This window comes from Echeneis naucrates, chromosome 20 (genome assembly GCF_900963305.1).
Source record: "Echeneis naucrates chromosome 20, fEcheNa1.1, whole genome shotgun sequence".
Taxonomy (NCBI): domain Eukaryota; kingdom Metazoa; phylum Chordata; class Actinopteri; order Carangiformes; family Echeneidae; genus Echeneis; species Echeneis naucrates.
Genome location: NC_042530.1, coordinates 92,082 through 118,325, shown reverse-complemented (window position 1 = coordinate 118,325; position 26,244 = coordinate 92,082). Strand labels below are relative to the sequence as shown.

The window sequence follows — 26,244 nt, the reverse complement described above, 5'->3', positions numbered from 1 at the left end:
ATTGAAGAGAAAAACAAAATAAACCACATCCCTCTGATCCCAGACCTGGTTGATCTGGTCTGGTCCGGGACTCTTCCTCTGTTGTGAATTAGACCTGGATTCAAACATGCTCAGTTCACAGATGTGTGTCTGAACCTCAGTCTGAGAGAAGGTCCAGGTCCTGGTGATCAGATCCCAGGACCATATTTCATAAAATATATATTCCAGACACAAATTAATATCCTGCTGATACATGCTGTTATTTACAGGAAATAAATTAAATCAAATCAGATTTATTTAGATAGCGCCAAATCATAACAAAGTTACAACAAGGCACTTTACATGTAGAGCAGGTTTAGACCAAACTCTGAATTTGAATTGAATTTGATTTATAAATCAAATCAAGTCTGAAATAGTTTACGTAGAAAAAAATATTCAATGAAGTGATTATGAAACAAAATAATAATAATCTATTATTATAATTTATTTATAAAGTGCTTTACTAAAATCTAAGTAAAAAATTTGCTGAGGCTCTTCACACAGAGCGAGTCCAAACTCTTTATAGAGTTATTTAAAGAGACCCAACAAATCCCACCATTAGCAAATGCTTGGAGACAGCAGAGGGAAAAACGTCCTGTATATGTTAAATATTAGAAGTGTGTGAGCAAAGTGTCTCGTCTAACTGTCCAGACATTTGACCTTCACCTCTCATTCAGATTAGCTCAGACGTTTTTCTGCATGGTTAGCATTAGCACTAGCAAATGTTTACACACCAGTCTGAAGAAATGTTGAAAGGTCAGCATCATATCTTTCTCACCAACATCCGTTTCCAACTCCATGAACTTCATGCAGCAACATGTTCCTGCCTATAACCCCCCCCCAAATGCCTGTCTCTCTCTCTCACTCTCTCTCTCTTCCACTCTCAACCCAATCGGTCGAGGCAGATGGCCGCCCCCCCTGAGCCTGGTTCTGCCGGAACTTTCTGCCTCTTAAAGGAAGTTTTTCCTTGCCACTGTTGCCAAGTGCTTGCTCATCGGGGATCTGTTGGGTCTCTTTAAATAATTTTATAAAGGGTTTGGTCTAGACCTGCTCTATATGTAAAGTGCCTTGATGTAACTTTGTTATGATTTGGTGCTATACAAATAAATCTGATTTGATTAGACCAGAGTGGAGAGCTGCCCCAGACCATGACTGACCTGTACTCACACTTCCTGCTGGTCCAGACCAGCAGGAAGAGGATCAAGTACCATGAGGGACCTGAGACGAGTCCACTGGAGCTGATGGAGGCTGACGGGGAAGTTCTTCTGAAGCTGGGGAGGCTGGCATTTGAACATCTGGAGAAAGGGAACATCATGTTCTACCAAGGAGACCTGGAGCAGTGTGGTGTTGATGTCACAGAGGCGTCGGTGAAGTCAGGACTCTGTACTGAGATCTTCAGAATAAGGAGTGTGATCTTCCAGAAAACAGTCTACTGCTTTGTTCATCTGAGCATTCAGGAGTTTCTGGCTGCAGTCTACATGTTCCACTGTCACACCAACAGGAACAGGAAGGTTCTGGAGGACTTCCTTGAAAAAAAAAGGGATTTATCCCAGGAGCACTTCCTGAAATTATCAATGGAGAAATCCCTCAGAAGTGAAAATGGTCACCTGGACCTGTTTGTCCGCTTCCTTCACGGTCTCTCTCTGGAGTCCAACCGGAGACTCTTAGGAGGTCTGCTGGGTCAGACAGAGACCAGACCAGAGACCATCCAGAGAGTTATGGAAAGTCTGAAGGAGATGCACACTGAAGACATCTCTCCTGACAGAAGCATCAACATGTTCCACTGTCTGATGGAGCTGAACGATCACACAGTTCATCAGGAGATCCAGGAGCTCCTGAAGTCAGAGACCAGACCAGAGAAGGGACTCTCTGAGATCCACTGCTCAGCTCTGGCCTACATGCTGCAGATGTCAGAGGAGGTTCTGGGTGAGCTGGATCCAGAGAAGTACCAGACATCAGAGGAGGGAAGACGGAGACTGGTCCCAGCTGTGAGGAACTGCAGGAAGGCTCGGTGAGTCCAGATAGTCAATGTTCAACAGAGATTCAGGAATTAAGAACTGACTGTGTTTACAGAGCCTGATAGAGATGGGCTGGGCCAACTACCAAACCCCCAACCTGAGTATCAGTCTGAGGTTCTGAAAAGTGAGATGTTGGTTTCTTAAAAGCCAACACAATCCTAATTCATTTACTGTCTTATAATCTATTATCTATCAGATCTGAGTGCAGCTGACCTGTTTCTGTCCATGTCTGTCTGATCACACGATCTTGAACTTCTCACACATCCGGAAGGTCGGACCTCAGTCTGTGGTCACTGTCAGATTTAAACCAGCAGAGGGAGTCAAACATGCAAAAAACAGTGTACCCCTCCACCTCCTCAGTCCTTTATTCCTCCACCTCTTCAGTCTTTTATCCCTCCACCTGTGTCCAACTCTAATCATTAAATGCCTAAATTTGTGGAGCAAGACTCATCTTTGATCAGAGATTGAATCGTTTCATTAACGATCTTTCAATTATCACTGATTATTAATGTAATTATTGAACACTTGAAGGAATCGTCGTCAGATTAATTGATCGGGTACTTATGACCTCATTGTACAGCTCGATTGATTGATTTTTTTTTTGATGATTATTGGCTGGGCTGTCGCCTCTCTAAGTTGAAATGATTTCGTCCTCCCCCTGCCCCATGATTGGCCAAGAAAGATGTCAGTCAACTAGTAGGCGGGGTCCAAAATCGGTTTGAGCTGTTGGTATTGGTCAGATCGGGTCAGCCCCTCAGACTGAGCGTCGGTGTGTTTTTCAGCAGGAGTCAGAAGAGAAGAAAAGAAAAGACGAGAGGAGGACGACAAGAAAAAAAAGGAGAAGAAGTTTCAAACCTTCAGGTTAGTGTGTATTTCATACAAGATAACAAACAAAGAAGAAGAAAAGGTAGACGAAGAACAAAATGTGTGGAGAGAAAACAAGTTTTTCTTCTTCTGAGATTTTACCCCAGAGAGAGGGAGAGGGGGAGAGAGAGAGAGAGAGACAGAGAGGAGGAGAGAGAGAGAGAGACATAGAGGAGGGGGGGGGGGAGACAGAGAGGAGGAGAGAGAGAGAGAGAGACATAGAGGAGGGGGGGGGGGGGGGAGAGACAGAGAGGAGTAGAGAGAGAGAGAGAGAGAGACAGAGGAGGGGGGGGAGTTAGAGAGAGAGGGGGAGAGAGACAGAGAGGAGTAGAGAGAGAGAGAGAGAGAGACAGAGGAGGGGGGGGGAGAGGGGGAGAGAGACAGAGAGGAGGAGAGAGAGAGAGAGAGACATAGAGGGGGGGGGGGAGAGACAGAGGAGGAGAGAGGGGGAGAGAGACAGAGAGGAGTAGAGAGAGAGAGACAGAGGAGGGGGGGAGAGAGTTAGAGAGAGAGGGGGAGAGAGACAGAGAGGAGGAGAGAGAGAGAGACAGAGGAGGGGGGGAGAGAGTTAGAGAGAGAGGGGGAGAGAGACAGAGGAGGGGGGGAGAGAGTTAGAGAGAGAGGGGGAGAGAGACAGAGAGGAGGAGAGAGGGAGAGACATGGGGGGGAGTTAGAGAGAGACAGAGAGGGGGAGAGATGGAGGGCGGGGGGTAAATTTAAGGAGACAGTCAGATATACAGAACCTGTCCACCTGTCTGTCTGTCTCTAGATGACGTCCCCGGGGTGTCTCCCCACCCTCAGAAGGACCGGCGGTCCTCATGGTGGGAACCCAGCTCTGAGAGCCTGATGTTGAGCCAGAACAACAACCGTGTGAACCTGGACTGAGCCGGGTCCAGGATGTCCTCAGAACTCGCTGTGGGTCTGGTCTTTAGGGTTCTGCTGCCCCTTGTTCTGACTGCAGGTGAGTTCTCCTTGCAGGCTAAAGGTCTCTGGTCCAGGTCCAGGACTCTGTCATATGACCATCCAGTATCTGGGCCGCCTGTCCGTCAGGGTCGTGGGGGGTGGAGCCAATCCCAGATGATACTGGGTGAGGTCACCTGTCGGTCACACACACACACCCTGGTCAGGTGAATGACAGTCAACAGCTCACCTCCAGGTTTGTGGACTGACGAAGGGACCAAAAAAACCTGGAGAAACTGGAGAAAGAATCCAACCCAGAATTCAACTCATCTGATTGATAACAAAATGAATGTATGTGTGGCACTGCAGCAGGAACTGAACCACACACCATCAGGTCGACTTCCTCAAAGTCATCAGCGCTTAAGACTTTAACTTAAAGAAGAAGCAATAACAAGTGATCAATGATCTGATTAATTGATAATCATCAGGAAGAGTTACATTGATTATTGGCTGATCCCGATCAGTCAGACCTGTTGAACTTTCGGATGTTAGAAAACCTCCCAGGACTGAGCTCAGTTCTAAGGTGGGACTTCCCATGAAAGTAACTCACATTCCTCGGGATACAAACCCGAGCCCCCCCACACACACACACCCAGATGTGACTTGAGGAAGTGGAACCAATCTGTGTGTTGGGGGAGGGTAGTTTGAACAGGGGTCTGCTGTCTCACAGGTCCTGGTGTATGTGTACACAGTTAATGAAGGAGCCTAAACTTCAGTCTGTGTGTTCATGTTTTAGCTTTGATGATTGATTATTGACAGATTTTTCTAACTCTTGTTTTCACAGCTTGTGTTTGTCGATACAGTGGATTCTCTCTGGTCTATGTCATCCAGCTGCTGCTACTCCCGCTGCTGCCTGACCCCCCCCTCACAGGTACTGATACTGATGACATTCAGTTAAGTGAAGCTATGGTTATAAGGTGATAAAGCCATCTGATCGGACTTCTGTCGTTGTCCCAGTAAACATGTAAGAGAGTGAAATCGATTCATTTGTTGAAATCATGTCGCCCCCGCTCTGATAGGTGGCAATATGCACTCTTTCGGCTTGTGGGTATCGGGCCACTACCAATTGACCTGTGATTTCACAGACCACAACAGTGGTATCTGTCCAAAAATGAGCTTTTGCTGCAAACTTTCTCATGCTGGACATGTAAGCAGTTAGCCACCTCTTTTTGTCTGACCTCCTACATTTGCGTTTACATTTTAAATGCCGTTCAACTTCCGGGTCATAACTTGGCGCAAAACTTAAGCACATACACAGGCCACTTCCTCCATCTCCAGTGCATCTGTCCGTATACATGCAACAGCCGATCGACTTTCAGTTGCATTATCTGAGAGTGTTAGTCCAACAATTTTAAGTTTGATTTCAGTTGAGCTAACATTTTTACGTGTACTTTAAAAGTCCAGTTTTGGTCGGAGTAAAGTAATAATTCAGGTTTTTTAGGTGTTGTGTAAATGTGCTTATTGTCAGTGGTCTGAGGTCTCTGGCTCAGGATACAGGCTGTTTCCTGGAGGATCTTCCTGAGGAAACAGAGAGAATAGAGAGGGCACCTCTGATGTTACTTCTGAAGATTGTGTGACATCACTTCCTGTGCTCTCCAGTTAGTGGAGTTTTTCTGAAAGAGAAAACGTAAATTTAAGCTGTCTTTACACCTGGACCTGGACTGCCAGATTGTATTGAGGTCTATGGGAAGATGAGTGTCTTTGTAGTCCCTCTCTAAGATTCATTAGCTGTTTGTCAAAGTGGTGTTGGGTCATTTTCTGCTACATTTTCAAATTAAAGTCGCATGTCTGTTTGCAGGTAAGACGGGACGCTGTGTGACGGCAGTTTGTATCTCCAGTTTTCTCTTCCTGTTACTGCAGAGCTTCTTCCAGCTGACCACCGCCACACAGCATCCAGAGTACAACTGTAAGAGAAAATTGTCTGTCTACTCACCTGTCTCTCTGCTCGTGTTTGTCTGCTCACTTCTCTCTCTGCTCACTTTTCTGTCTTTCTGCAGGTACATCATGGCAGAAAGCGCTCAGCCAGCTGGGCCTGGTAAGGTAAGATCATAAGACAGAGAGACAGGCCGACAGGTGAGACAGAAGGATGAGGTGAAAGGTTGAGGACACCCAGTGACCTTTAGTGACCATTTGTGACCTTTAGTAACTTTCAGTGTCTGTGTTGAATGTTACAAAACATCCCTTCAACAAAACACACTGTAGACATGTGTTTGTGTGTCTTAGGTCACTGAAAAATGTGCATGTGACATACACAGAGGAGACTTGGTTTTGGCTCTAAGGAGTGGTGCATTGTGGGTAATTTGAAAGAATTTAGACGTGGCTGCAGAGTCAATGTTTACACAACAAACAAGAAGTGGACAAAAACTACCAAAATAAGAGCCTTGATGTCATAGCCGTCTGTCCTGTCAGAGCAGGGTGACCTCGCTGACAGCTGATCCTGTGTGTGTGTGTGTGTTAGGAGTAAGAGCTTCAGACAGGAGTCTCTCAGTCTGGACTACATGACTCTGTAAACACCTACACACAATAACACAAATAACACACAGTGAGTCTCGCTTTCTCTCCCTGTCTCTCTCTCAGGTTGACAGGAAGTGATGCAGGCTCAGCAGTTCGACAGGTGTTTCCAGATGTTGGTGTGATGCTTGTTGGTTTGTTGACTTGGAGGCTGATTTCGAGACTGAATGCTGGCGCATGCATACACACACAGGTCTCACATACACACACACACACACACGCGCAAATAAAGCAGGTGTAACCTTGTTAAGTCGTCTCCTCTTGTTTCTTAACAACATTTGATGTCTATTAGCGAGTAACTCAGTCAGCTATTTATTAACTGTAACCATGTTAGGACACAAACACACACACACACACACACACACACAGACAATGTATAATGATCAGGTTTCAGGTTCAGTCAGTTTGTTATTATTTTCTGTCAGAGGCTGTTTGTCTACAAGAAACCAGACCAGCAAACAGCTGGCTCCTCGTCCTCCCCCTGCTCCTCTTCCTCTTTATCGTCCTTTTCCTCATCCACCCCTCCTCCTCTTCATCTCCTTTTCTGAACTCTGATCATTCTGTTTCAGCCTCAGCAGAATGAAGTGGAGAATGAAGAGGATCAAAGGGAGGGAATGATATTTCAGAGGGACTCTGTGCTCGGAGGGGAGGAGGAGGAGGAAGAAGAAGAAGAGGAAAAGGAGGAAGAAGGCAGCAGAAACAGGATTGTGATTGAATTGGAGTCACTTGTTAGTAAAACCAGGCACATGGTGGGAACCATGAGCACAAGAGGAGGGAAAGTCCTGCTAACCACCCTGCTGGGGCTGACAGGTAACTATAGCAACCAGTCACAGTCCAGTCCAGTCCATCAAAGGCTGTCACAGTCTTATCACGGTTCGGTGAGGTCCAGTGAGGCCAAGCCACTCCCTCCTGGTCTTCAGCTCATCAAACAAATGGCTCAGTTTGGCTATGGAGTCCAATCATATCTACAGGTGTTTCCCCTGACGTGTGCTGTTTCACCTGTAACTAAAACCAACAGTGATGTCATCAGCAGTCTATTACATAAATAAGTTACATTTTCTCTCTCTCTCTTCCTCCAGGTATCATGTTCCCCTCTCTCTCTTCCCTCCTCTACTTGATCTGTTTCCAGGTATTGTGCACCTGGTGGGCGTGGTCAGGTGAAGTCCCACCCCTAATCTTCAGGTGTGTTTCTGTGATGTCACTGCTCTACTCTGCCTCCCACTTCCTGCTCTTCTACTGCTACCAGCTACCCTTCCTGCAGGAGGTGTGGCCTCCCAACAGCACCTCCGCCAGGTAACACACCTCCACTAGATGGATGATTCCAGATGATTGATGACTAGTGATTGATTCCTGACAATCGGTGGCCCATCTGTAGTGTGTTTGGCCTGGTGCCGGTGGTGTTAGTGGACTGTGGTGCCCCCTGGAGGCTGCAGGTGAACTCTGAGCTCAGCTGGTTCCACTTCACCAGCCCCCTGATGCTGCTGCTGCTCTATCACACTGTGGCCAGTCTGTGGAGGAACCAGGTGAGGCTGATGTCATGGTTTACCTGTGATTATGTCATACATGTTCCCTTGCTAAGTCAGGGTTTCTCACCTCTGATTGACTGATGGGCTTCATGTTTCTGTAGCTGATCAATGGTGATGGGAGGCGGGGCATAGAGAGGGTGGAGTCAGCGGGCAGCAGGAGCTGTGAAATAATCACAGACACTACAAACCTGAGTGATGAGGTCAGCGCTGACATCACAGCGGAGAGACGGAGAGAGCTGTGGAGGAGGGCCCATAATTGGCCCAACCGCAAAGATGTAAAGACACATTATTTATTATATTTATAATTATTATAATTTTTCAATTTCATTATTTAAACTGAGACTCTCTGTCTGTCAGGTGACACTCTCATCATCCAATGACAGTCCCTCAGTCTCTTTTGCCCTGCCCACACAGAGCTCCACCCAGGGTTTGGATATCACCTTCACACACGACTACTCTCTCAGTCAATCAGGTGAGTCTGTGGCTTGAATCACAATAAATCAGAAGACACAGCAACACTGAAAAGCGAAGACCTGCACCTCCATAGACCAGAATTCAAATCCAGAAACCAGGTTGAGACTCAGGTTCAGTTGTCACCCAGCCTCAGGTCTCCTGTCGTGTGGTTCTGCAGACACGTTGGAGACTTGTGTTTATGGCGGAGATGGATGGGAAGAGGAGGAGGAGGAAGGGCAACAAGCAATGGCAAAGGTGGGTGGAGTCAATGCGGTGTCCGTTGCCTACAGTTTTCTTCTCAAACAGAGCTACATCTGTGCTCTGACCTCCATGATGGCCTGGTCCATCACCTACGTGTCCTGGCTCACCTTTATCCTGCTGCTCTGGTCCTGTGTCCTCTGGATGATGCGAGAGCGTCGTCGCTACACATTGATGTCATCACCGTGGCTGGTTGCCTATGGCAACCTCCTGGTCATCCTGCAGTACATCTACAGTTTCCCCGCTATACAGGAAATCCCTGGAGTGTTTCCTAGAAAAGATGATCCCTGTAGGGAGCTAATTTCCAAGGTACAGCTATTACGGTACAGTAGTGTACTACTTCATAATAGTGTACTGGTGTCTCATTATATAAAATCTGATCATGTTGCAGCTGTTGTGTTTGTTGACCTTCTGGCTGCTGCTGCGTCAGGCGCTGACTGAGAAGAAAGACAGACAGATGGATTCATACCTGTCTGCCATCACTGTTCACATGGAGGGTGAGACACCTGTCTGTTTGCTCACCTGTCTGTCAGTCTGCCTGCTCACATGTTTCGTCTTCTCTTGTCTCATTCCCTGCAGATCAGGAAGTGCCGAAGAAGCGGGAGGTGTTGTATGAGGAGGTGTTGCACCTGGGGGGTGGAGGAGGAGGTGTTCAGATGGATGCTGTGGTTGCCACAGTAACCAGGATGTTTGTAAAATACTGGATCTACATCTGTGGAACCATGTTCTTCTTCGTGAGCTTTGAGGGGAAAATTGTTCTCTACAAAGTTATTTACATGGTGATGTTCCTGTGCTGCGTTGCTCTCTATCAGGTACTACTGCAACCACTATTGTGTTACTGCAGTACAGATTATTACAACTACTGAAACTGTGAGTGGTATTGTATTGGTCTACTATGTACATGTTCTATATGCACTCTATATGCTATATGTGTATACAGTACCACCGCAGGCAGGAAGTACACTAAGTATTCAGGAGTCAGAGTTGTGGCAGAAGCCGATGCTGTTTAATTGGATTAATGAAACAGATCTACAAAATCCATCTTTCTGTCTCTCCCTGTCTGTGTGTATGTGGCTGTGTCTCTGTAGTTGAACTATGAGCGCTGGCGTGCCTTGCTGAGGGGTTTCTGGGTAGCCGTGGTGGTTTACTCAATGCTGGTCTTGATTCTGGTCTACACCTTCCAATTCCCCTCATCCCTTCACACATGGAGTTACTACACTGGACTCAGCACACACAGGTACACACACATGTACACACTGAGTTAAACTCATAGGTACGTTCTCAGGTACACACAGGTACCTATCAGGCCTTCTGTGTCTCTGTGTTTTCAGGTTGGAGGATGTTGGTTTGGAAAAGTTCTCAGTTCCTGTTCTCTTCACCAGGATCTTCATCCCTGCTGCTTTCTTACTGGTGCTAACTCCCACACAGTTATACTGACAAAGTGATTGATGATAATTGTGTTGTTGTTTTGGTAACAGAGTATCTTGTTGTCTTTGTTTTGAAGGTGTGTATCATTCACCTTCATTACTTCCATGAGCCGTTCCTTCAGCTGACCGACCTGAAGACTGTGGTTGACACACACAACAGTACCATCACCAGGTAACATAAGGCTGTCTCATCTCCCTCTGACCTCCACAACTAGTCCTTGACCTCCGACTCTCTCTGCAGGTTAGTCCACTCTGATGGCAGCCTGTTGGATCTGTCAGTGGGCGAAGCTCCTCAGCTCCTCCTGGAAGAGAAGAAAGGAGGCCAGAGAGAGGAAGAGGGGGAGGAAGATGATGAATGGATCAATGAGGAAGAGGAGGAGAAAGAGTACCCCTGTGTGTTTGACAGGGAACCCTTGTCTGACCCAATGACAGGTAAACGCACTGTACCTTCACACCTGAGACAGTGGGTGTGTTTGAAACAGGAAGCAGACCTATTTGTCTTCCCCTCAGTGCTGGTCTCCTGGCGGTTGGTGGTGGACCGACTCTCTGTGCTCTTCCTGCGCCTCCTCGTCTCCCTGCAGCGCCTGCAGCGCCTCCTCTGGTGGCTCCTAGAACTGCACATTGTCAAAATTGTGTCTTCCTACATCATCTGGGTCTCTGTGAAGGAGGTCAGAGTCTGATCTGGTTTGTTGTCTGGTGGCCTGTTTGTTTGTCTGTCTGTCTGTCTGATTCACTGCTTCTCTCTTTGGCCTGTCTCTCTCTCTCACTCACGCCAGGTGTGTGTGTTTAACCTGCTCTTCGTGCTGTGTGTGGGCGTAGCTCTGCCCTGCAGGAAGTGGCGTCCCCTGTTGTCAGGTGTCTGTACAGTTTGGACATGCGTGGTGACCGTTTGTAAAATGCTCTATCAACTAAGTGTTGTCCAACCAATCAGATACTCCTCCAACTGCACCATGGTAACTGTGGCAATTATATCATAACTGTCTGCTGTAGACCTGTCTGTGCTTCTGACCTGTCTGTCACTTTGTAGCCAGATAACTCCAGCATCAACCTGTCTCGCTCTGTTTTGTACTCTGGTCCCGTTGATCCCTCCCAGTGGGTGGGACTTCGTAAGACGGACGGAAAACTTCTTGACTACCTCAGGGTGAGGAGTAACATCTTGACCAGTGAACAGATTTTCACAAAAAGTTCAAATAAAGATGAAAATCTGTTGTTAAAACGTTTATCTTGGGTAGTTTGATGATTCTACTGCTGTAAGCATCATGATGTGAGACAGGTCTGTCTTTGTCCTCACAGTATAACCTGATGATGTTAGCACTGTTAGCTTTTGAGGTGACGATTTACCGACACCAGGAGCTCTACCGACTTCGCCGTAATAAGGTCCCGCCCCCAACCAGAACACTGTTTCATGACATCACAAGGTGTCACCTGGATGACAATGTACTGAGCTGTGTTAAATACTTCTTCAACTATTTCTTCTACAAGTTTGGACTGGAGGTGAGAAATATTTTTGTTTGCATAGCAGAAAGCTAACTTCTTTTTGTGTAAAATATTCCCACACTTCTCCTCAGACGTGCTTCTTGCTGGCTGTCAATGTGATTGGTCAGCGGATGGATCTGTTCGCCGTAGGCCACGCCTTTGGCCTCATCACTGTCCTATTACGTCGCAGCAGGAAGTCCATTGCATCTGTGTGGCCCAAGTACTGTTACTTCCTGTCAGGGTTGTTGTGCTTTCAGTACCTGCTGTGTATTGGATTTCCTCCAGCTGCCTGTAGAGGTATAAACTCAGCTGAAAACATCATGTTGGCACTATGTAATCACCTAAAACTGTTAGCCAACACAACACGGCTTTTATTCTGTAAAAAAAAGAAAGTTCCAGAATATAGATGTTTTCTGTTTTGAATGAGAAACTATTTCCCATTTCCTCTAGTATTTGTGCTAAGATAGGCTAATATTTTCCCTACTGCCTTCAGTATTTATACAAAACTAGGCTAACAGCAGTGAAAGTGATTTCATGACCAAGATCAAATTTTTTGGATTAAACCTGAAAATATTTCAGGTAAATTTTTTTTTTTAGGTAAATTAAACTGTCGATGCCTTTTTTTTTTTCAGATTATCCCTGGAGACCACCTTCCTCCAACGTGGACTCTAATGTGGTCAAATGGCTCTTCCTCCCTGATTACCTGACACCACCAAACCCACTCTTCCTCCTTTGTAAGTCCCTCATTATCATTATCATCGTCATCAAACATATTTATTTTTGAATAAATTCAGAATCTGCACTGCACAGCCAGCACAGCAAAAGTCACAGTAGAGCTGAAGAAACTAGTACAAGTCCAGGACCAGGTCCAGGTCCATAACAGAATGTTTCAGGGCCCTGGTGTGGACGATATAACCCGAGGATGAATGCGTGTGTTTATTGTGTTTCCTGTTCCCTAACCTTTCAGATGACTTCCTGCTCCTGCTCGGGGCATCGCTGCAGCTGCAGGTGTTTGAGGAGGAGCTTCAGACTTCGGTTCAAATTCTTGCAGGAGACAACAGTGAGCTGGATGAAGATGACGGACAGATCTGTGATCCAATCGGACGGCTCCGTCTCAACACAGTCCCGGACTTTATGCTGTGCAGGTAAACACTGCTTACTGTCCGCCTGTCTGTCTCTCTTCCTGTCTGTCTCTCTGATGTATGTTTTTGTCTTCAGGTCTTACCTGGACATGATGAAGGTCATCATCTTTAGCTACATGTTCTGGTTTGTCCTCACCATCATCTTCATCACTGGGACCACCAGGTGAGAGGGCGGGACCACAGTAAAACAATGTCATCAGTCTGAGGTGAAATTGATCAGCTGACATTGGACTGTTCCAGGATCAGTATCTTCTGTATGGGCTACCTGGTGGCCTGTTTTTACTTCCTGTTGGTGGGTGGAGAACTGCTGCTCAAACCAGTCAAGTCCATCCTGTTGTACTGGGACTGTCTGATTGGCTACAACGTGTTTGTCATCACCATGAAAAATATTCTGTCGGTGAGACCATCATCATTTTATCATCATGCATTTAAAATGTTTTGGGTTTTTTTTAGCTAACGACAAAAGCAGGATTTGCACTACTTGTTAAGCTGTCTGCGTCTCTCTCTCTCTGTCTGTCTGTCTGTCTGGCTCTCAGATCCTGGCCTGTGGCTTCATTAAGTCGTTGGTGTTGAATCACTGTTGGCTGATTCAGCTTTTCAGTCTGGCCTGTACCATCAAAGGATACACCAAACGTATATAACCTGCCTGTATCTCTAACAGTCCATCTGTTATTCTGCCTGTCTCTCTAACAGTCCATCTGTTATTCTGCCTGTCTCTCAGCTGAACAGCAGAGCAGTAAACAGTGTGAGTTGCCTAGCGACGAAGCGGGGATAATCTGGGATGGCGTCTGTTTCTGTTTCCTGCTGCTGCAGCGAAGAGTCTTCAGGAGTCACTACTTCCTGTATGTGGTTCTGGACTTGCAGAACACCCAGCTGCTAGCGTCCAGGTACTCAACACAACTACACAACATGGCTGTACAACACAGCTACACAGTCACATGATGGGATGTCTGTGTATCACAGAGGGGCAGAGCTCTTTGAGGCGTCTACGGTGAAAGCTGTCAGAGCAAGACTGGAAGTGGAGAAGACCTCAATGGACCTGCTGAAGAGACAGTAAGACAAAGACAAGGCTGTAGTCATGACCACCAGACCAACACTGAGACACCGAGACAGAGACACAAAGACCCTGAGACAAAATGACAAAGAGACAGAATGACAGAAGCATCAACTGGTCCGACCTGTGAGTCACTTGCTGCCTTTGCTTCCTTCAGGATGGACAGCATCAAATCTCGACAGCAGAAGTTTCGAAGAGGCAAAGAGAAAATGTTGAGTTTGACTCCAGACAGTTTCCATAGTGACGGTCTGTAAACAAATATCTGTTGTCATGGAAACAGAATGGGCTACACAGCTGTCAATCAAATAATTCATTTGTTTGATGCCGTAGGTCAGGAAGGGAAGAAGGGTCAACAGAAGGAGTGGTGGAGACCCTGGGTAAACCACGCCTCCAGTGAGTCACATGACCACTGACATCAGTTTAACCCGTCAGACACTCATTTCCACTAAGTGGCCTGTCTGTTGCTGTGTCTGCAGTGGTAAGGAGTGGGGACTACTACCTGTTCGAGACCGACAGTGAGGAGGAGGAGGACAAGGATGAAGAGGAGAAGAAGGAGGAGGAGGAGGAGGAGCTTCCTGAGAAATCAGCTTTCCAGGTGACCAGATGACTGTTGCTGATGAAGAAGGAATGAAGGAGATATAAAGGACAGATGGAGGAGAGAATGAAACCTCAGAAAGAACAGCAAGTGTTGAGTTTCACTTTGGTGACGATGATGGAGGCTTGTGGTGCGTTCAATGATGCCTGGACATTGTCCAGACAGTTGAATGGACTTGAGGCCTAAATTCACAAACACACACTGCAAAGCAAAGAACAACATGTTGTTTTCCACAGTGACCGCATTTAAAATTATTATTATATTATTTATTGATTATTGATGTATTGTGAATCAAAGACATTCTTTCCTATGCCAGTTTGTTTATCATGCCTGGATCACCGACTCCAGGACAGCCATGAGAGCTCGAAACAACCAGGAGAGACTGTGGAAGAAGAACTCATCTGAACGAAGGAACCGGAGGGAGGAGAGGAGAGGAGGTGAGCAGGAGGGAAGGAGGAGAGAGGAAGAAGGGAGGAGGGGGGGAAGTAGGAGAGGACAGATGAGGATCTGTGTCACTTGTCTCCTTCTTTCCATCAGCTGGCATCATCGAGGAGACAGAGGAGTCTGGAGAAGAGGAGGAGAATGAGGAGGGACCAGGTAAGAAAAAATCAGAGGTACTGTCTCTGTGAATTGGACAGGTGTGTTCAGGTACGGCTGTGTGTTTCAGAGACCGTGTTTTACCGGTTCTCCAACACGCTGCGGTTTTTCCTGGTTTTGCTGTCGGCTCTGCTGGACTCTCTGACTGGCTGGCTCCGCGGGCTGTGTCAGGAACACATCCACATCTCAACCGTCCTCCGGATCGAGCGCTGCATGTTGACCCAACAGGCCAAGCAGGTACAGGACGACACACTGCCATCACCACCGCTACTCGGACAAGGCTCAAATTCTAGTTTGTGTTTGCTCTGTGTTTGATCAGGGAAATCTGCCCACCAGAGAAGCCATCAACAGTTACTACCAACAGCAGATGATGAAGACCTCTAGAGGGTCGGGTTTGGACCTCAGTACCCATGAGGCCTCTGCAGGAGGAGGAGGGGACGAAGACAAGGAAGAGGTTAAAGATGAAAAAGTAGGAGTTCAAACAACCGAAGAGAAACCACAAGAGGAACTGGCATCAAAAGAAAACAACCCAGAACCAAAACCAGATATGGAGGGGGGATCAGGAAAAGTGACAGCAGAAACTATTCTAGGAAGAGTTCCACAATCAGCATCAGAACCAGGTGGCTATCCTGAACTGGATCAAACCTCAGCAGAGGCTCCAGCTTCACTAACAGGAGTTGATCCAGAAGTAGAAGATTGCCCAGAATGCTCTGTAGCTAAAACCAGCCAGAGAGCACGACCAAAACTGTCCAAGATGGAGAGAGTCCTATCTTCGTCGTTGTCAGAAGAAAAGATGAGCCGTGCTCACAGGTGAGTCCTCCTGCAGGGACATCAAGAAGTCCAGGAAACATAATACAATACACTTTATCATTTTTAGGTAAATCTGTTTTGGACTCAGTGCTGCAAATATAAAATGCTTCCACAGTTACAATAAAATGCATTACATATAAATAGAACAGCACCAGCTGTGCCCATGACAATAATAACAGTATTGCCTGCAAAAGGCCAAGATCCTCTGAGCCTCAGTAGGAACATGCCTCCCCCTCACCTGCATAGCACTGTGAATCAGAGATGCTAGCTAAGTTTTTAACTGTACGGTGAGTTTGCCTTACCATGGTGTCATCCCGCACCTACCAAGCTCTCCAGTCCCCATGTCCTCCTGCAGGGACAGCTGGACGTTCAGTGTCCTACTTTTAGCCCTCGTTAGCCCAACAGTTTGCCTGCAAACAATTCACTCAACACAATCATAGTAAGTCTAACAGGGTCATACTGTCTTTGCTGTAAATGTATTCATTTTTTTCCTTCTTAGACAGATAAGTGTGCTTGTCCAGTTGTTATTTGCCTTGCCATGTTTGGACTGCTGTCTTCCTCAGAAACATACCTGTCCGTCTGAGAAGAACTAAACATTTACAATACCGGAATGTTAGGTAGACATTAACTTTGTATAGTATGAAGTCACAGACGCATGGAGGAGAAGAAAACCAGTAATTATGAACTGTTCATATTCATGTGTGGCTTGTTAAGATAACTTAGCATTAGCTTGGGTGTCTAAAAGGAGTATCTTAATCTGTACAACAGTGTTGAGGAAACAATCCGAGGACTTCCTGTTGACCCACAGTGTACACACACCTTCACTGGGACTTCTTCCCCCACCTCCCCCTCGTGCCTCCTCCTTCCCCCCTCCTACAGCCTAGCTCTTGGGCTAGATGTCCAGGAGGAGGGTGGGAATGAATGCAAGAGGACCAGTGAGGAAGTTGGGCCAGAATCAGGGTCAGGATTCAGGAAGCGACTGCTGGTTCAGACTCCAGGGGATATAGACAATTTCCTGTCGGACTCAAATACCACTTCCTGTCTGCCAGTATCTCGCACTCAGGAGTTGACAGCGAGTGAGCTGCTGAGGAACAGGTGAGAACAGGTGAGTGTCAGAGAATGGTCACATGTCGCCTCCTCTGGCTTCACACAGCATCCATCTGTTTTCCAGGACTTTCTACGACGAGGAGCTTGAGGCGTCGGATTGTTTCTATAGAAACCAGCCACAGCTGCTGCAGCTGTGCTACGCCCTCTATAACATCCTGGCAGCCAGGTAAACTCTGCACACAAGCTCTATCCATAATTCACATTGTCCATTTCTTGTCAGCGAACAGAAGGTCTGTCTCTTTAACCGACCCACACCCCCCCCAGATCAGAGACGGTGTGTTACCTGGTCATTGTGTTAAACCACATGGTGTCTGCAAGCTGTCTGACTTTGGTACTTCCTGTTCTGGTATTCCTCTGGGCCATGCTATCCGTCCCGCGGCCCAGTAAAACCTTCTGGATGACGGCAATCATCTACACTGAGGTTCCTCTGCTCTTTCACATGAATTCTTCGAATGTGTGGTTCTTTAACTAATTCCTCTTCCATGGCTCTTTAGGTTACCATTGTCATTAAGTACTTCTTCCAGTTCGGTTTCTTTCCATTCAACCAAAAGCTGGAGTTGGACCGATCCAAACCATTCCACCCCCCAAACATCCTGGGGGTGGAGAAGAAGGAGGGGTACGTCCTGTATGACCTGCTGCAGCTGCTCACCTTGTTCTACCACAGAGCCACACTCAAGGTGAAAACTGCTTTCTGTCTCTACCTCAGAAAGATGCTCGGGTCCTCGCCTCCACTCCGTTGATCCTCATGGTCTATGGTCACCTTTTTCTGTCTATGCAGTGCCATGGACTCTGGGACCAGAGCATTACCATGGAGACTGGCATTCTCAGTCATCTTGACAACCTGGTCAATTCTGCTGACAGTGACAGTCCAAATGCTGCAGTCGACCCCACCCACACACTTCGACGACGGGGCAGGAAACGGACACGCTCAAGCTCCACCCAGCTACGTTCTCCTGCAGGTAGAATCTGTCTAACTTCCTGTTTTTCCTGACACTCTCAGCCCAGGACAGGGTTAGGGTTAGACTGTGTAGACATTATTGTATGAAGCAGCTGCTGTTCTGGCCATGTGGTTTCAGGCAGTGTGAGTTCCAGACCTAAGCAACCCAGCAGGTTTGATCTGCTGCTGGACAAACTTCGAGAACTGACCATCAGAGCGAAGAAGTACTCCATTAGCAGGTATGCTAACACTGCTTGGTGACGAGGTCCATGAGCAGTGACTGATGTTACCGGACCTTGTCACCAAGCAGTCCCTCTCTTACCCAGGTGGATGTCTGTGTACCAGCCTGTCCGTCAGTTCTTCAGAGCGCTTGTCCAACCAGAGTATAGTGCTGTCACCGACGTCTATGTCCTCATGTTCCTTGCAGATACCGTTGACTTCATCATCATTGTCTTTGGCTTCTGGGCCTTTGGAGTAATGTCTGATTCAATGATGTGCTGTTCACATTTCACCCTGAACTCAAACTTCTGGATTCTCTCACTGTTTCACTGCTTTTACTTTGTAGAAACATTCAGCAGCTGCCGACATCACATCCTCCCTCTCAGAAGACCAAGTTCCTGAAGCGTTCCTGGTGATGGTCCTGATCCAGTTTGGTACAACTAATTGTCTCTCTGTCTATGACCTGTTTGTCTGTGGCCTTTCTGTTTGTCTCACTGCCTGTCTGTCTCTCAGGTACCATGGTGATAGACAGGGCCCTGTATTTGAGGAAGACAGTTCTGGGAAAGTTGGTTTTCCAGGTGATCCTAGTGTTTGGAATTCACTTCTGGATGTTCTTTATCCTGCCAACAGTCACTGAGAGGTAACACCCTGGCCCAGTTCTCCTCATCAACATAGCGTCTGTGTCTGTGTCAGTTTAGACATGGTGGTTGCCGCTGTTCCTGTCTGTCTCCAGGCGCTTCAATCAGAACCTCGTGGCTCAGCTCTGGTACTTTGTAAAGTGTGTGTACTTCGGCCTGTCAGCCTATCAGATCCGATCCGGTTATCCAACACGAGTCCTGGGCAACTTTCTGACAAAGAGCCACAACTACCTCAACCTCTTCCTGTTCCAGGGGTGAGTTGCCATCACTGATGTCATCACTGTCAGGTTAGCAATAAATTGAGTTTGCATCAAGATGATGCTAAAGCTCTCAGTAATTAAAAGGATTATTTTGCCTGTATGTTTCTCTACTTGTCTATCCCTCTACCTGTCTTTCCCATCTGCCTCTTTGCTATAGTTTCCGTCTGGTGCCCTTCCTGACAGAGCTCAGGGCAGTGATGGACTGGGTGTGGACAGACACCACCTTGTCTCTGTCCTCGTGGATTTGTGTGGAGGATGTTTACGCCCACTGCTTCGTCTTAAAGTGCTGGAGGGAGTCTGAGAAGGTGCGTGTGTGTCTGTGTTAGGCTCTGCGTCTGTTTGAAATGTGTTGAAGTCTGTGTTTCTTCATGTGTTCAGAGGTACCCTCAGCCTCGTGGCCAGAAGAAGAAGCGTGTGGTGAAATATGGGATGGGCGGTCTGATTGTGCTGCTGCTTATCTGTATCGTCTGGTTTCCACTGCTCTTCATGTCGCTCATTAAATCTGTGGCTGGAGTTGTCAACCGACCACTCGATGTCTCTCTGACCATCACACTTGGAGGCTTCCAGGTAAACACACCTACACTGACTCACTTTGTTAATAATAATTTAGTGCTAATATTTCTACTACTATTTTCACAGTCAGAAATATTAGCAGCAGTGCTCACAGCACTCACACATGTCGTTCCAGCCAATCTTCACAATGAGTGCACAGCAGAATCAGCTCAAAGATCTGACTGAAGAAGACTTCAACTCCTTCATCAGCTCCTACAGCTACACACCTGTAAGGTCTTTGTAATTCTTGTACCTGAGGGTCCAACATGTTGTTCTGATAGTATTGCCTGTGTCTCCCAGAGTGCCTTGCAGTTCCTGGAGGCATACAGTCATGAGGACGTCACGGTAGCAGAGCTGCAGGGCAGCAGTAACTCCCTCTGGACCATCAGTCCTCCCAGCAGACAGTACCTGAGCCAGGTGCTCAACCTGGACCACTTCCCCCTCACCGTGACCTGGACTGTCCAGAGGTCAGCACGCACCCCTCCGCTTCTTTTCACTAATCAATATCAATCATTGGTTAATAAAACATTCTTCATCAGGAATCTGAGTTTGGGGGCGAAGGCAGAGCTTGCATCAGGTAAACATGTGACCTACCTGGACAACCAGACTCGTCTGGAGCTGATCGAGCTTCTGAATGGGACCAGGACACTTCCTGTGTGAGTGCAGGGGGTTATTGGTGGTGGTCGTGTAGCAGGGTTGTTATCCAGCTTGCTAGTGGAAACTAAAGGAAGTATGAGTAGCATCAAAGCAACAGATGTGTTGTTGCCACTGACCAGCTTAAAAGACTACAAACATGTCCACCACTATTCTCACACTTTATGTCTGCTCTCTGATAACCTAGTTATGATGTATCACTGTGTGTGTCTGTGTGTGTGTTTCAGGATAATACAGGAGGTATTTCCATGTTTCGTACGAGCTCCCAGTGACTCCAATGCCAAACCCATTAATCAGCTGTTCCCAGGTTTCATCTTCCTTGATGTTCAAGTGATGACATAAATAAAAAAATGTAAACATTTGTTTATTGTTGGAACTGTTGTCTCTCGTCCAATCAGACGACCGGTACAAGGACATTCTGCTGGCTTTAGAGAGATCAACCAATCAGAGCAGAGAGATCCAGGAGTGGTGGATTGTTGACCAACCGCTTGCCAGTCTGGTGCCAATCGCGGGTGGGGCTTCACTGAATGACAGGCGGGAGGCGGGGCTCCAAGTCTTTGTCTTCAGTGATAAAGTCAGTCCTCCAAGTCTTGGCTTCCTGGCTGGATATGGGTAATCACTGACATCACAGGGGACGCAATCACTTAATACACATTATCACCAGGACTTAAGAGTGGCACTAAGTAACCCGGCTTCTTCCCCCCACAGCATCATGGGACTGTATGCCTCTGTGGTGCTGGTGATAGGGAAGTTTGTCAGGGAGTTCTTCAGCGGGATCAGTCACTCCATCATGTTTGAGGAGCTTCCCTGCGTCGACCGAATCCTGAAGCTCTGCACTGACATCTTCCTGGTACCTGCTTACTTTCTACAACAATTGGATCAGCTCTCATCCTTCTCTCTGATGGGCTGACTCTCTGTGATGCAACTGGACATTTTCTGTTACAGGTGAGAGAGACAGGCGAGCTGGAGCTGGAGGAGGAGCTTTACGCCAAACTGATTTTCCTGTATCGATCACCAGAGACTCTGATCAAATGGACCAGACGCTGAACTGAGTGGCTATCCATTCGTGTGGTTTATCATGTGATAGTGAAGGTGTGGCTCCTTCAGGGTTCCTTAAAGGTGCCACACAGAACATCCAGTGGTGGTTCTGCCACAAAAGATGTTAAAAAACAGGACAGGAAATTCATTGTTTCAAGAAACTGGAATATGAAAGAATATAGAAACATTTGCATTATTTTAATGTTACTGTAACATTACTTGTTTGCTCAGCGGCCAATAAGAGCAACTGGGAGGCGGAGCTCTGATTGACACTGACGCCCTCAAACTGATCTCAGGGCAGTGATAAGGGAATATAATAGTATTAAGTGTAATTTACTGATTGTCGATAACTGCAGGGACCTGTATAATTCAGGGAAACCTGGAAGTGGTCTTGGGAAACTCCACATCTGGCAAAACGTCCTTGAGAACAAGTGACTGAAAATAGACAACCAAAATTATCGAAATGATCAAACGCATTTTTCAGGACATTTACCTTTTCATCAATATGACATCAGGGGACCAACTGGTCAATTATAAGGGTGTGGATCAGGGTGTAGTCACTTAGCTGTTTTCAGTTATGTCAGTGATTAGCTCAGTATTAGCATCTGCTGTAGCTTAGAGTGGTGTTAATTTGACTAAAGTTGTAAAGCCAGTGAAATAAGTTATGTTATACTTAAGCTCTGGAATCTGCCATGTCAATGTCCCACAGCAGTGAACTATTAGGAAACATTGATACCTAAATATTTACATTGCACGTCATGATGCACTTTCTTGTTTGGAATATTGATATTTGCAGCAACTGGATGAATAACAAAAGCACAGAGGCGCATCAGCTTTAGTAGGCATTTCCAGAGGCAACTGAAACAGACTCATCCAACCAGAACCTCAGTAAACGTAAAAGTAAAAGTACCAGAGTCAATAGCTTCGATTCCAAATGTCAAGTCCATAACTACATACAAACTATAGCAGCTGTGTAAAATCTACTAAAGCGCCTCAAAAGCTCCATGCTGGCACTGAAATGCCTTCACGTGGAGCTGTGTGAATAAATTCACTCAGAGGAAATTAAGTGAAAACAGGTGTAAGTGACAATGTGACACTGTAAACAACCAAAGAATTTGTCATCTCCTGGTGACTGAAGACTGGAACAGGATTGCAGAGAAGAATAAACTTGTATGGAATGTTTCTCAGAATGATGTTAAATATTCGCTCAGTGTTTCTGTGAATATTTGAAGCAAGCAGTGTATATGTGAAAATAAAAGTCATCTGTTTACCAGACTGAATCCAGACTGACACACAGAACAGAAGTTCATGTGCTTTATTGATTTTCACTGATGGACAATGCAGATCAGACTGCAGTCTAATCGGGTTTGTGCAGTTTACAGGAAGCAGTTTAGTGGAAGACAGTGTGAAGCTACAACTTCATAACTTTTAATACGGGTCAACAAAGCATCCAAACCAGACAGTTCTTCCAGGTGACAGTTTATCCTTGTACGATTTTATTAGCTCAGTGATGGCTGTTACATCCCTGTCAATAATTTCCCAAGTGACTCAGGTAGACCAATAATTTTAAAATGCACCCCCCCTCAACTCATATAAAAACCCTATTCATCTGGAAGACTCTTTTTGCTACAACAGCATTCATCCAGTAGGGGTCATCATCATCATAACCTTTACTCATCATTTTCAGTATCAGTGCAGATGAAGTTTCTTTGTTTTGGTTTGGTTACATTTAAAGCGAATTGGTGAGGTAATGCTAATGCTTAAGATGTGACATGAGTCCAGAGTTGTGCTATCACTCACCGAGTTGGTTCCTGATTGGCTGTATGTCTCCTCAGTCCAGAGCCCAGCTGTGACAGCACCCTCTACTCCTCCATAAACTTCCTTTATGATGTTTCCTCTATCTTCAAAGTTCTGATCTGTAATGATGTCATCTCAGTTGACTCAAACGATTCGTCCTCTCTTTGCGTCAGTTTGCTGTAACCTGTGGTGATGCTGCTGGTCGGTAGGCTCTGCCTCCTGCAGGTGGGCTCTGTCAGGGGTGAGGAGGAGAGGAGGCGAGACATGGAGGAGAGACACAGGTGTGAGTGGGTGAGGGAGGAGGAAGAGAGAAGGAGTAGGGCCTGGGAGCTTCCTGGTGTCTCCCTCTCGAGGCAGTAAGCTGCTGATTGTACCTCCTGGAAGGGTCTGGGGGATCGGGATGCCCCTTCCTGTCTGTTGCTGTCCCCACCACACCACTGCTTCTCTCCCCCTCCCCCCTCTCTCCAGCCCCGACCCGTTCTGGCCCGAGCTGAGTGACTCCTGCGGAGAGCTGAGGGGTTTGGCCGGCGTGTCGGTAAGGTAAACGAGCTTGGCTCCTCCCTCTGCAGATAGGCCCAACAGTTGGAGAGGGGAGGGGTGCTGAAGCTTGGGGGAAGGGAGAGTCTGTGGGAGCTAGAGGAGCAGAGGATAGGAGGTATGTCTGGGTGCTCCTGGTAGATACTGAATACTGAATCTGCTCGTCCATCACTGCCCCCACCTCCAGCTCTGCTGCTTACATGCAACTGTTGCCTTGACAACATTCTGCCTTCTTCCTCCCCTCCCCCTGCCTCCTTCTTGTTCATCAGCGAGGTGGGGTAAAACCGAGGTTTAGATTCCAAGCTCTTTGATTGGACGTAGTTAACCAGGCCATTGAGTGGATTGGCTGAGGAGTGGTGGGTGGAGTGAGAGAATGAGTTGGGCCTGCGGAGGCTGTGGAGATCAATGACAGTGGAGTAAATGTCCCGCAGGTTGATGACCTTCGTCTTCTTGTCCCGGTTCTCGTGCAGGACAGCGTTTGCACAAATAAAGAGGAAAATACCAATGCCCATGATGAGGGGACCAAAGACCTTCAAGCTGTCAGAGTACAGATACCTTGAAACAATCAATCAGAGGACAAACAGCAACCTCATCAGTGCAGACCAAAACAAGAAAGTATCTTCAACACAACAAAATAGAACATTAACAAGGCTGCCAGAACCTCCACTTTAAATACCACAAGAACCTAAGACTGCCAAATATACTATAGAATCAGTATGACTGAAACTTCCTAGAAAATCCTGACAAACACACTGAGATACCACAAAAACCACCTAATGGGCCACTTGGGCCACCTAAAACCCACCAGACCATTCTAAGATCAATGTATGCAATAATAGAACCTCCTTATTGACCTCTACCACCTCCTACCAGACATTCAGAACTAGTTCCCACTTTGTGAACTCAGTTACAGAAAGAGGTACAACCTCGTAAAGGAGCTTACCTGTCCAGAAAGTCCTCCAGAAATCCTTGCGGAGGCTGTCGGATTGTTTCATTTACAGTTTCTGTCCAGTTAAATCTATCAGCATCTTCTTTCCCTCCTTGGGGTTCCTCGCCCCTCTGGGTGACAGGGAGACATTCGTGTGAGCTCAGCGGGTGAAAACCTCCCCCCTACACCACCCCCACCCCCGATGTTACCTGGATGTCAGTGGGGACAGGTGTGGAGCTAGTGGATGAGATCGAGGCCATGGCAGCGCCCAGCGGCCAGTAGCCCAGAGCTGCCATGACCACACCTACAAGCAGGACCAGGATCCCAACCGCCGCCACAAAACCTGAGACTGAGCACAGCTTGAGCTTCCCCTTCACCACCACCACCTCACTTCTCCTGAAGGGGAATTAATGCACATTACACAGAGAAAACCAGTTTTGGAACCATCAGACCTGGAGCAGGACTGGGGTTCTCAGTTTAACTTGAATTTATTTCCTGTTCACAGGAACTCAAATAAACTTAATACTCTCTTAATTATGCCTCACTTTACCAATCTGTATTGGCCAGGCATCTTCATGCCATGTCCATTTCTAAAAAAAAAAAAAAAGCCAGTCCAACCCAGATTGTCTCTTACCTTTTCACAATTTATTCCTTTTAAATCGTCTATTGGCCAGAAGCTTCAATTTTTAAAGAGATCTATAAATAACGTTGTTGTTGTTGATGATGATGATGGTGAAGAGGACCTGAAATAAGAAAAAGTCCTCTCACCGGTAGTACAAAGATCAGTGTTACCTCTTCTTCTTGTTCTTCTTCCTGTGCGTGTGCGGTTTCTGTGGTCTGGACCTCAGTGAGTCCTGTCGCCGGGCATTGATCCGCAAGAGGCCACCGGTCGCGATCATCACCACCCACCAATCAGTGGCACTACAGGCCACACCCACCCAATGCCACCTCACCTGGATTCAGTTGCCAACATCCTTTCAGGGAAACAGACAATGCTCATTTGAACGAACTGCTTCTCCCAGCATCCTCTGCAGCTCCACCACAGCAGAGGTCTTCTTCCTCCACCCTCACAATAACACTGATAAATACTGATAGACACTGATCAGTAATGATCAATACATGTAATACATACACTTCGCTGATCACCTGGTCAATACTCACATCAGTAATAGTCACTACATGTGAAAGGATCCATCCAGTTTAGTATTGACTGTCAATAGATGATCAGTGTAGAATAGTGTCTATCAATAAAGATCAACCACGACACAGACCGTATAGAATATAATTGATCCGCGGATCGATCATGAACACCACGCACACAGACACTTATACTCACGGCTGCTGTTGGCTCATGTTTCTTGTCTTTTCTCTTCACCTTCATCGTTCCCCTCCTCCTCATCCTCCTGCTGCTGCTCGGTGTTTAACCCCCCCCCCCCCCCCCGCTCCTTCCTCTCTCTGTCACTTTAAACCTCTCTCGACCCTTCTGTGTTTCTGCAGTGGGGTAAACGAGTCTCCTCCTACAAAGAGAGAGAGAAATGCCTGGTGGTGGGGGGGGGGGGGGGGGACTGATGTGGATTCTGGGATGTTGTTAGTAGGAGAGGGAGGCAGAACAGCTCAACAGGAGCTGAACAATTAGTTTTTCCTCGTTGAGCCTCCGTACATGAAACATCAGCAACTCAGCTTCTTTGTCATCCTCGTGCACACAGCTGTGAATTATGGGTAACTTAGTGGGAGCCTGCACTTTAACATTTCTTTTGACCCCTTTGGATTAAAACTACATCTCCCAGTCTACATTTAACCTACAACTACATTGATCCAGGGTGGACCCCTTCCCCACTGCCAAAGAAGAGCTCAGGCCTCAAACAAGG

The 26,244-nt window shown here is 46.8% G+C and overlaps 2 protein-coding genes across 5 annotated transcripts; one reads left to right on the top strand and one right to left on the bottom strand.

Moving 5' to 3' along the window:
* The first annotated feature begins 2,793 nt into the window (after window positions 1-2,793).
* On the top strand, window positions 2,794-22,402 carry LOC115061378 (piezo-type mechanosensitive ion channel component 2-like). 2 transcript variants are annotated; one of them, XM_029529683.1, is made up of 56 exons: window positions 2,794-2,897; window positions 3,670-3,861; window positions 4,645-4,731; window positions 5,659-5,766; window positions 5,858-5,900; window positions 6,438-6,564; window positions 6,941-7,181; window positions 7,451-7,664; window positions 7,747-7,894; window positions 7,999-8,172; window positions 8,255-8,369; window positions 8,499-8,917; window positions 9,000-9,105; window positions 9,188-9,420; window positions 9,697-9,845; window positions 9,940-10,018; window positions 10,113-10,207; window positions 10,277-10,467; window positions 10,546-10,703; window positions 10,812-10,988; window positions 11,063-11,176; window positions 11,329-11,529; window positions 11,604-11,808; window positions 12,144-12,245; window positions 12,479-12,656; window positions 12,730-12,816; window positions 12,894-13,050; window positions 13,190-13,286; window positions 13,375-13,540; window positions 13,617-13,706; window positions 13,865-13,953; window positions 14,038-14,100; window positions 14,184-14,302; window positions 14,619-14,739; window positions 14,840-14,899; window positions 14,970-15,136; window positions 15,219-15,709; window positions 16,478-16,804; window positions 16,881-16,982; window positions 17,081-17,237; window positions 17,311-17,493; window positions 17,595-17,775; window positions 17,893-17,992; window positions 18,080-18,227; window positions 18,319-18,406; window positions 18,486-18,612; window positions 18,706-18,864; window positions 19,028-19,175; window positions 19,249-19,437; window positions 19,559-19,651; window positions 19,723-19,889; window positions 19,962-20,078; window positions 20,304-20,383; window positions 20,475-20,688; window positions 20,785-20,926; window positions 21,022-22,402. In XM_029529683.1, the coding sequence occupies exons 2-56, from the start codon at window positions 3,798-3,800 to the stop codon at window positions 21,121-21,123; spliced, it is 8,259 nt and encodes a 2,752-aa protein (XP_029385543.1). In that variant the 5' UTR covers window positions 2,794-2,897; window positions 3,670-3,797; the 3' UTR covers window positions 21,124-22,402. The 2 variants fall into 2 exon arrangements, with proteins under 2 accessions (XP_029385543.1, XP_029385544.1); XM_029529684.1 differs by lacking the exon at window positions 10,812-10,988.
* Window positions 22,403-22,407: 5 nt separating this feature from the next.
* tmem200ca (transmembrane protein 200C, genome duplicate a) lies at window positions 22,408-26,196 on the bottom strand. 3 transcript variants are annotated; one of them, XM_029529687.1, is made up of 5 exons: window positions 25,713-26,196; window positions 25,169-25,350; window positions 24,586-24,772; window positions 24,392-24,507; window positions 22,408-24,003 (listed from the first exon to the last, which is right to left on the bottom strand). In XM_029529687.1, exons 2-5 carry the CDS (start codon window positions 25,273-25,275, stop codon window positions 22,998-23,000), a joined length of 1,416 nt encoding a protein of 471 aa, XP_029385547.1. In that variant the 5' UTR covers window positions 25,276-25,350; window positions 25,713-26,196; the 3' UTR covers window positions 22,408-22,997. The 3 variants fall into 3 exon arrangements, with proteins under 3 accessions (XP_029385547.1, XP_029385548.1, XP_029385546.1); XM_029529688.1 differs by having other exon boundaries at window positions 25,011-26,196; XM_029529686.1 differs by having other exon boundaries at window positions 25,169-26,196.
* Between the last annotated feature and the right edge of the window lie 48 nt (window positions 26,197-26,244).

What these genes read in the sequence shown, in the direction of transcription:
- tmem200ca (XM_029529686.1), bottom strand. Translation starts at nt 25,275, where the DNA reads ATGATCGCGACCGGTGGCCTCTTGCGGATCAATGCCCGGCGACAGGAC. An exon ending in AAGAAGAACAAGAAGAAGAG is followed by an intron (nt 24,773 to 25,168) that starts GTAACACTGATC and finishes ATTCCCCTTCAG; the next exon opens with GAGAAGTGAGGTGGTGGTGG. An exon ending in CTGGAGGACTTTCTGGACAG is followed by an intron (nt 24,004 to 24,391) that starts GTAAGCTCCTTT and finishes GATTGTTTCAAG; the next exon opens with GTATCTGTACTCTGACAGCT.
- LOC115061378 (XM_029529683.1), top strand. Translation starts at nt 3,798, where the DNA reads ATGTCCTCAGAACTCGCTGTGGGTCTGGTCTTTAGGGTTCTGCTGCCC. An exon ending in ACCCAGCTGCTAGCGTCCAG is followed by an intron (nt 13,541 to 13,616) that starts GTACTCAACACA and finishes TGTGTATCACAG; the next exon opens with AGGGGCAGAGCTCTTTGAGG. An exon ending in CATTAATCAGCTGTTCCCAG is followed by an intron (nt 20,384 to 20,474) that starts GTTTCATCTTCC and finishes TCGTCCAATCAG; the next exon opens with ACGACCGGTACAAGGACATT.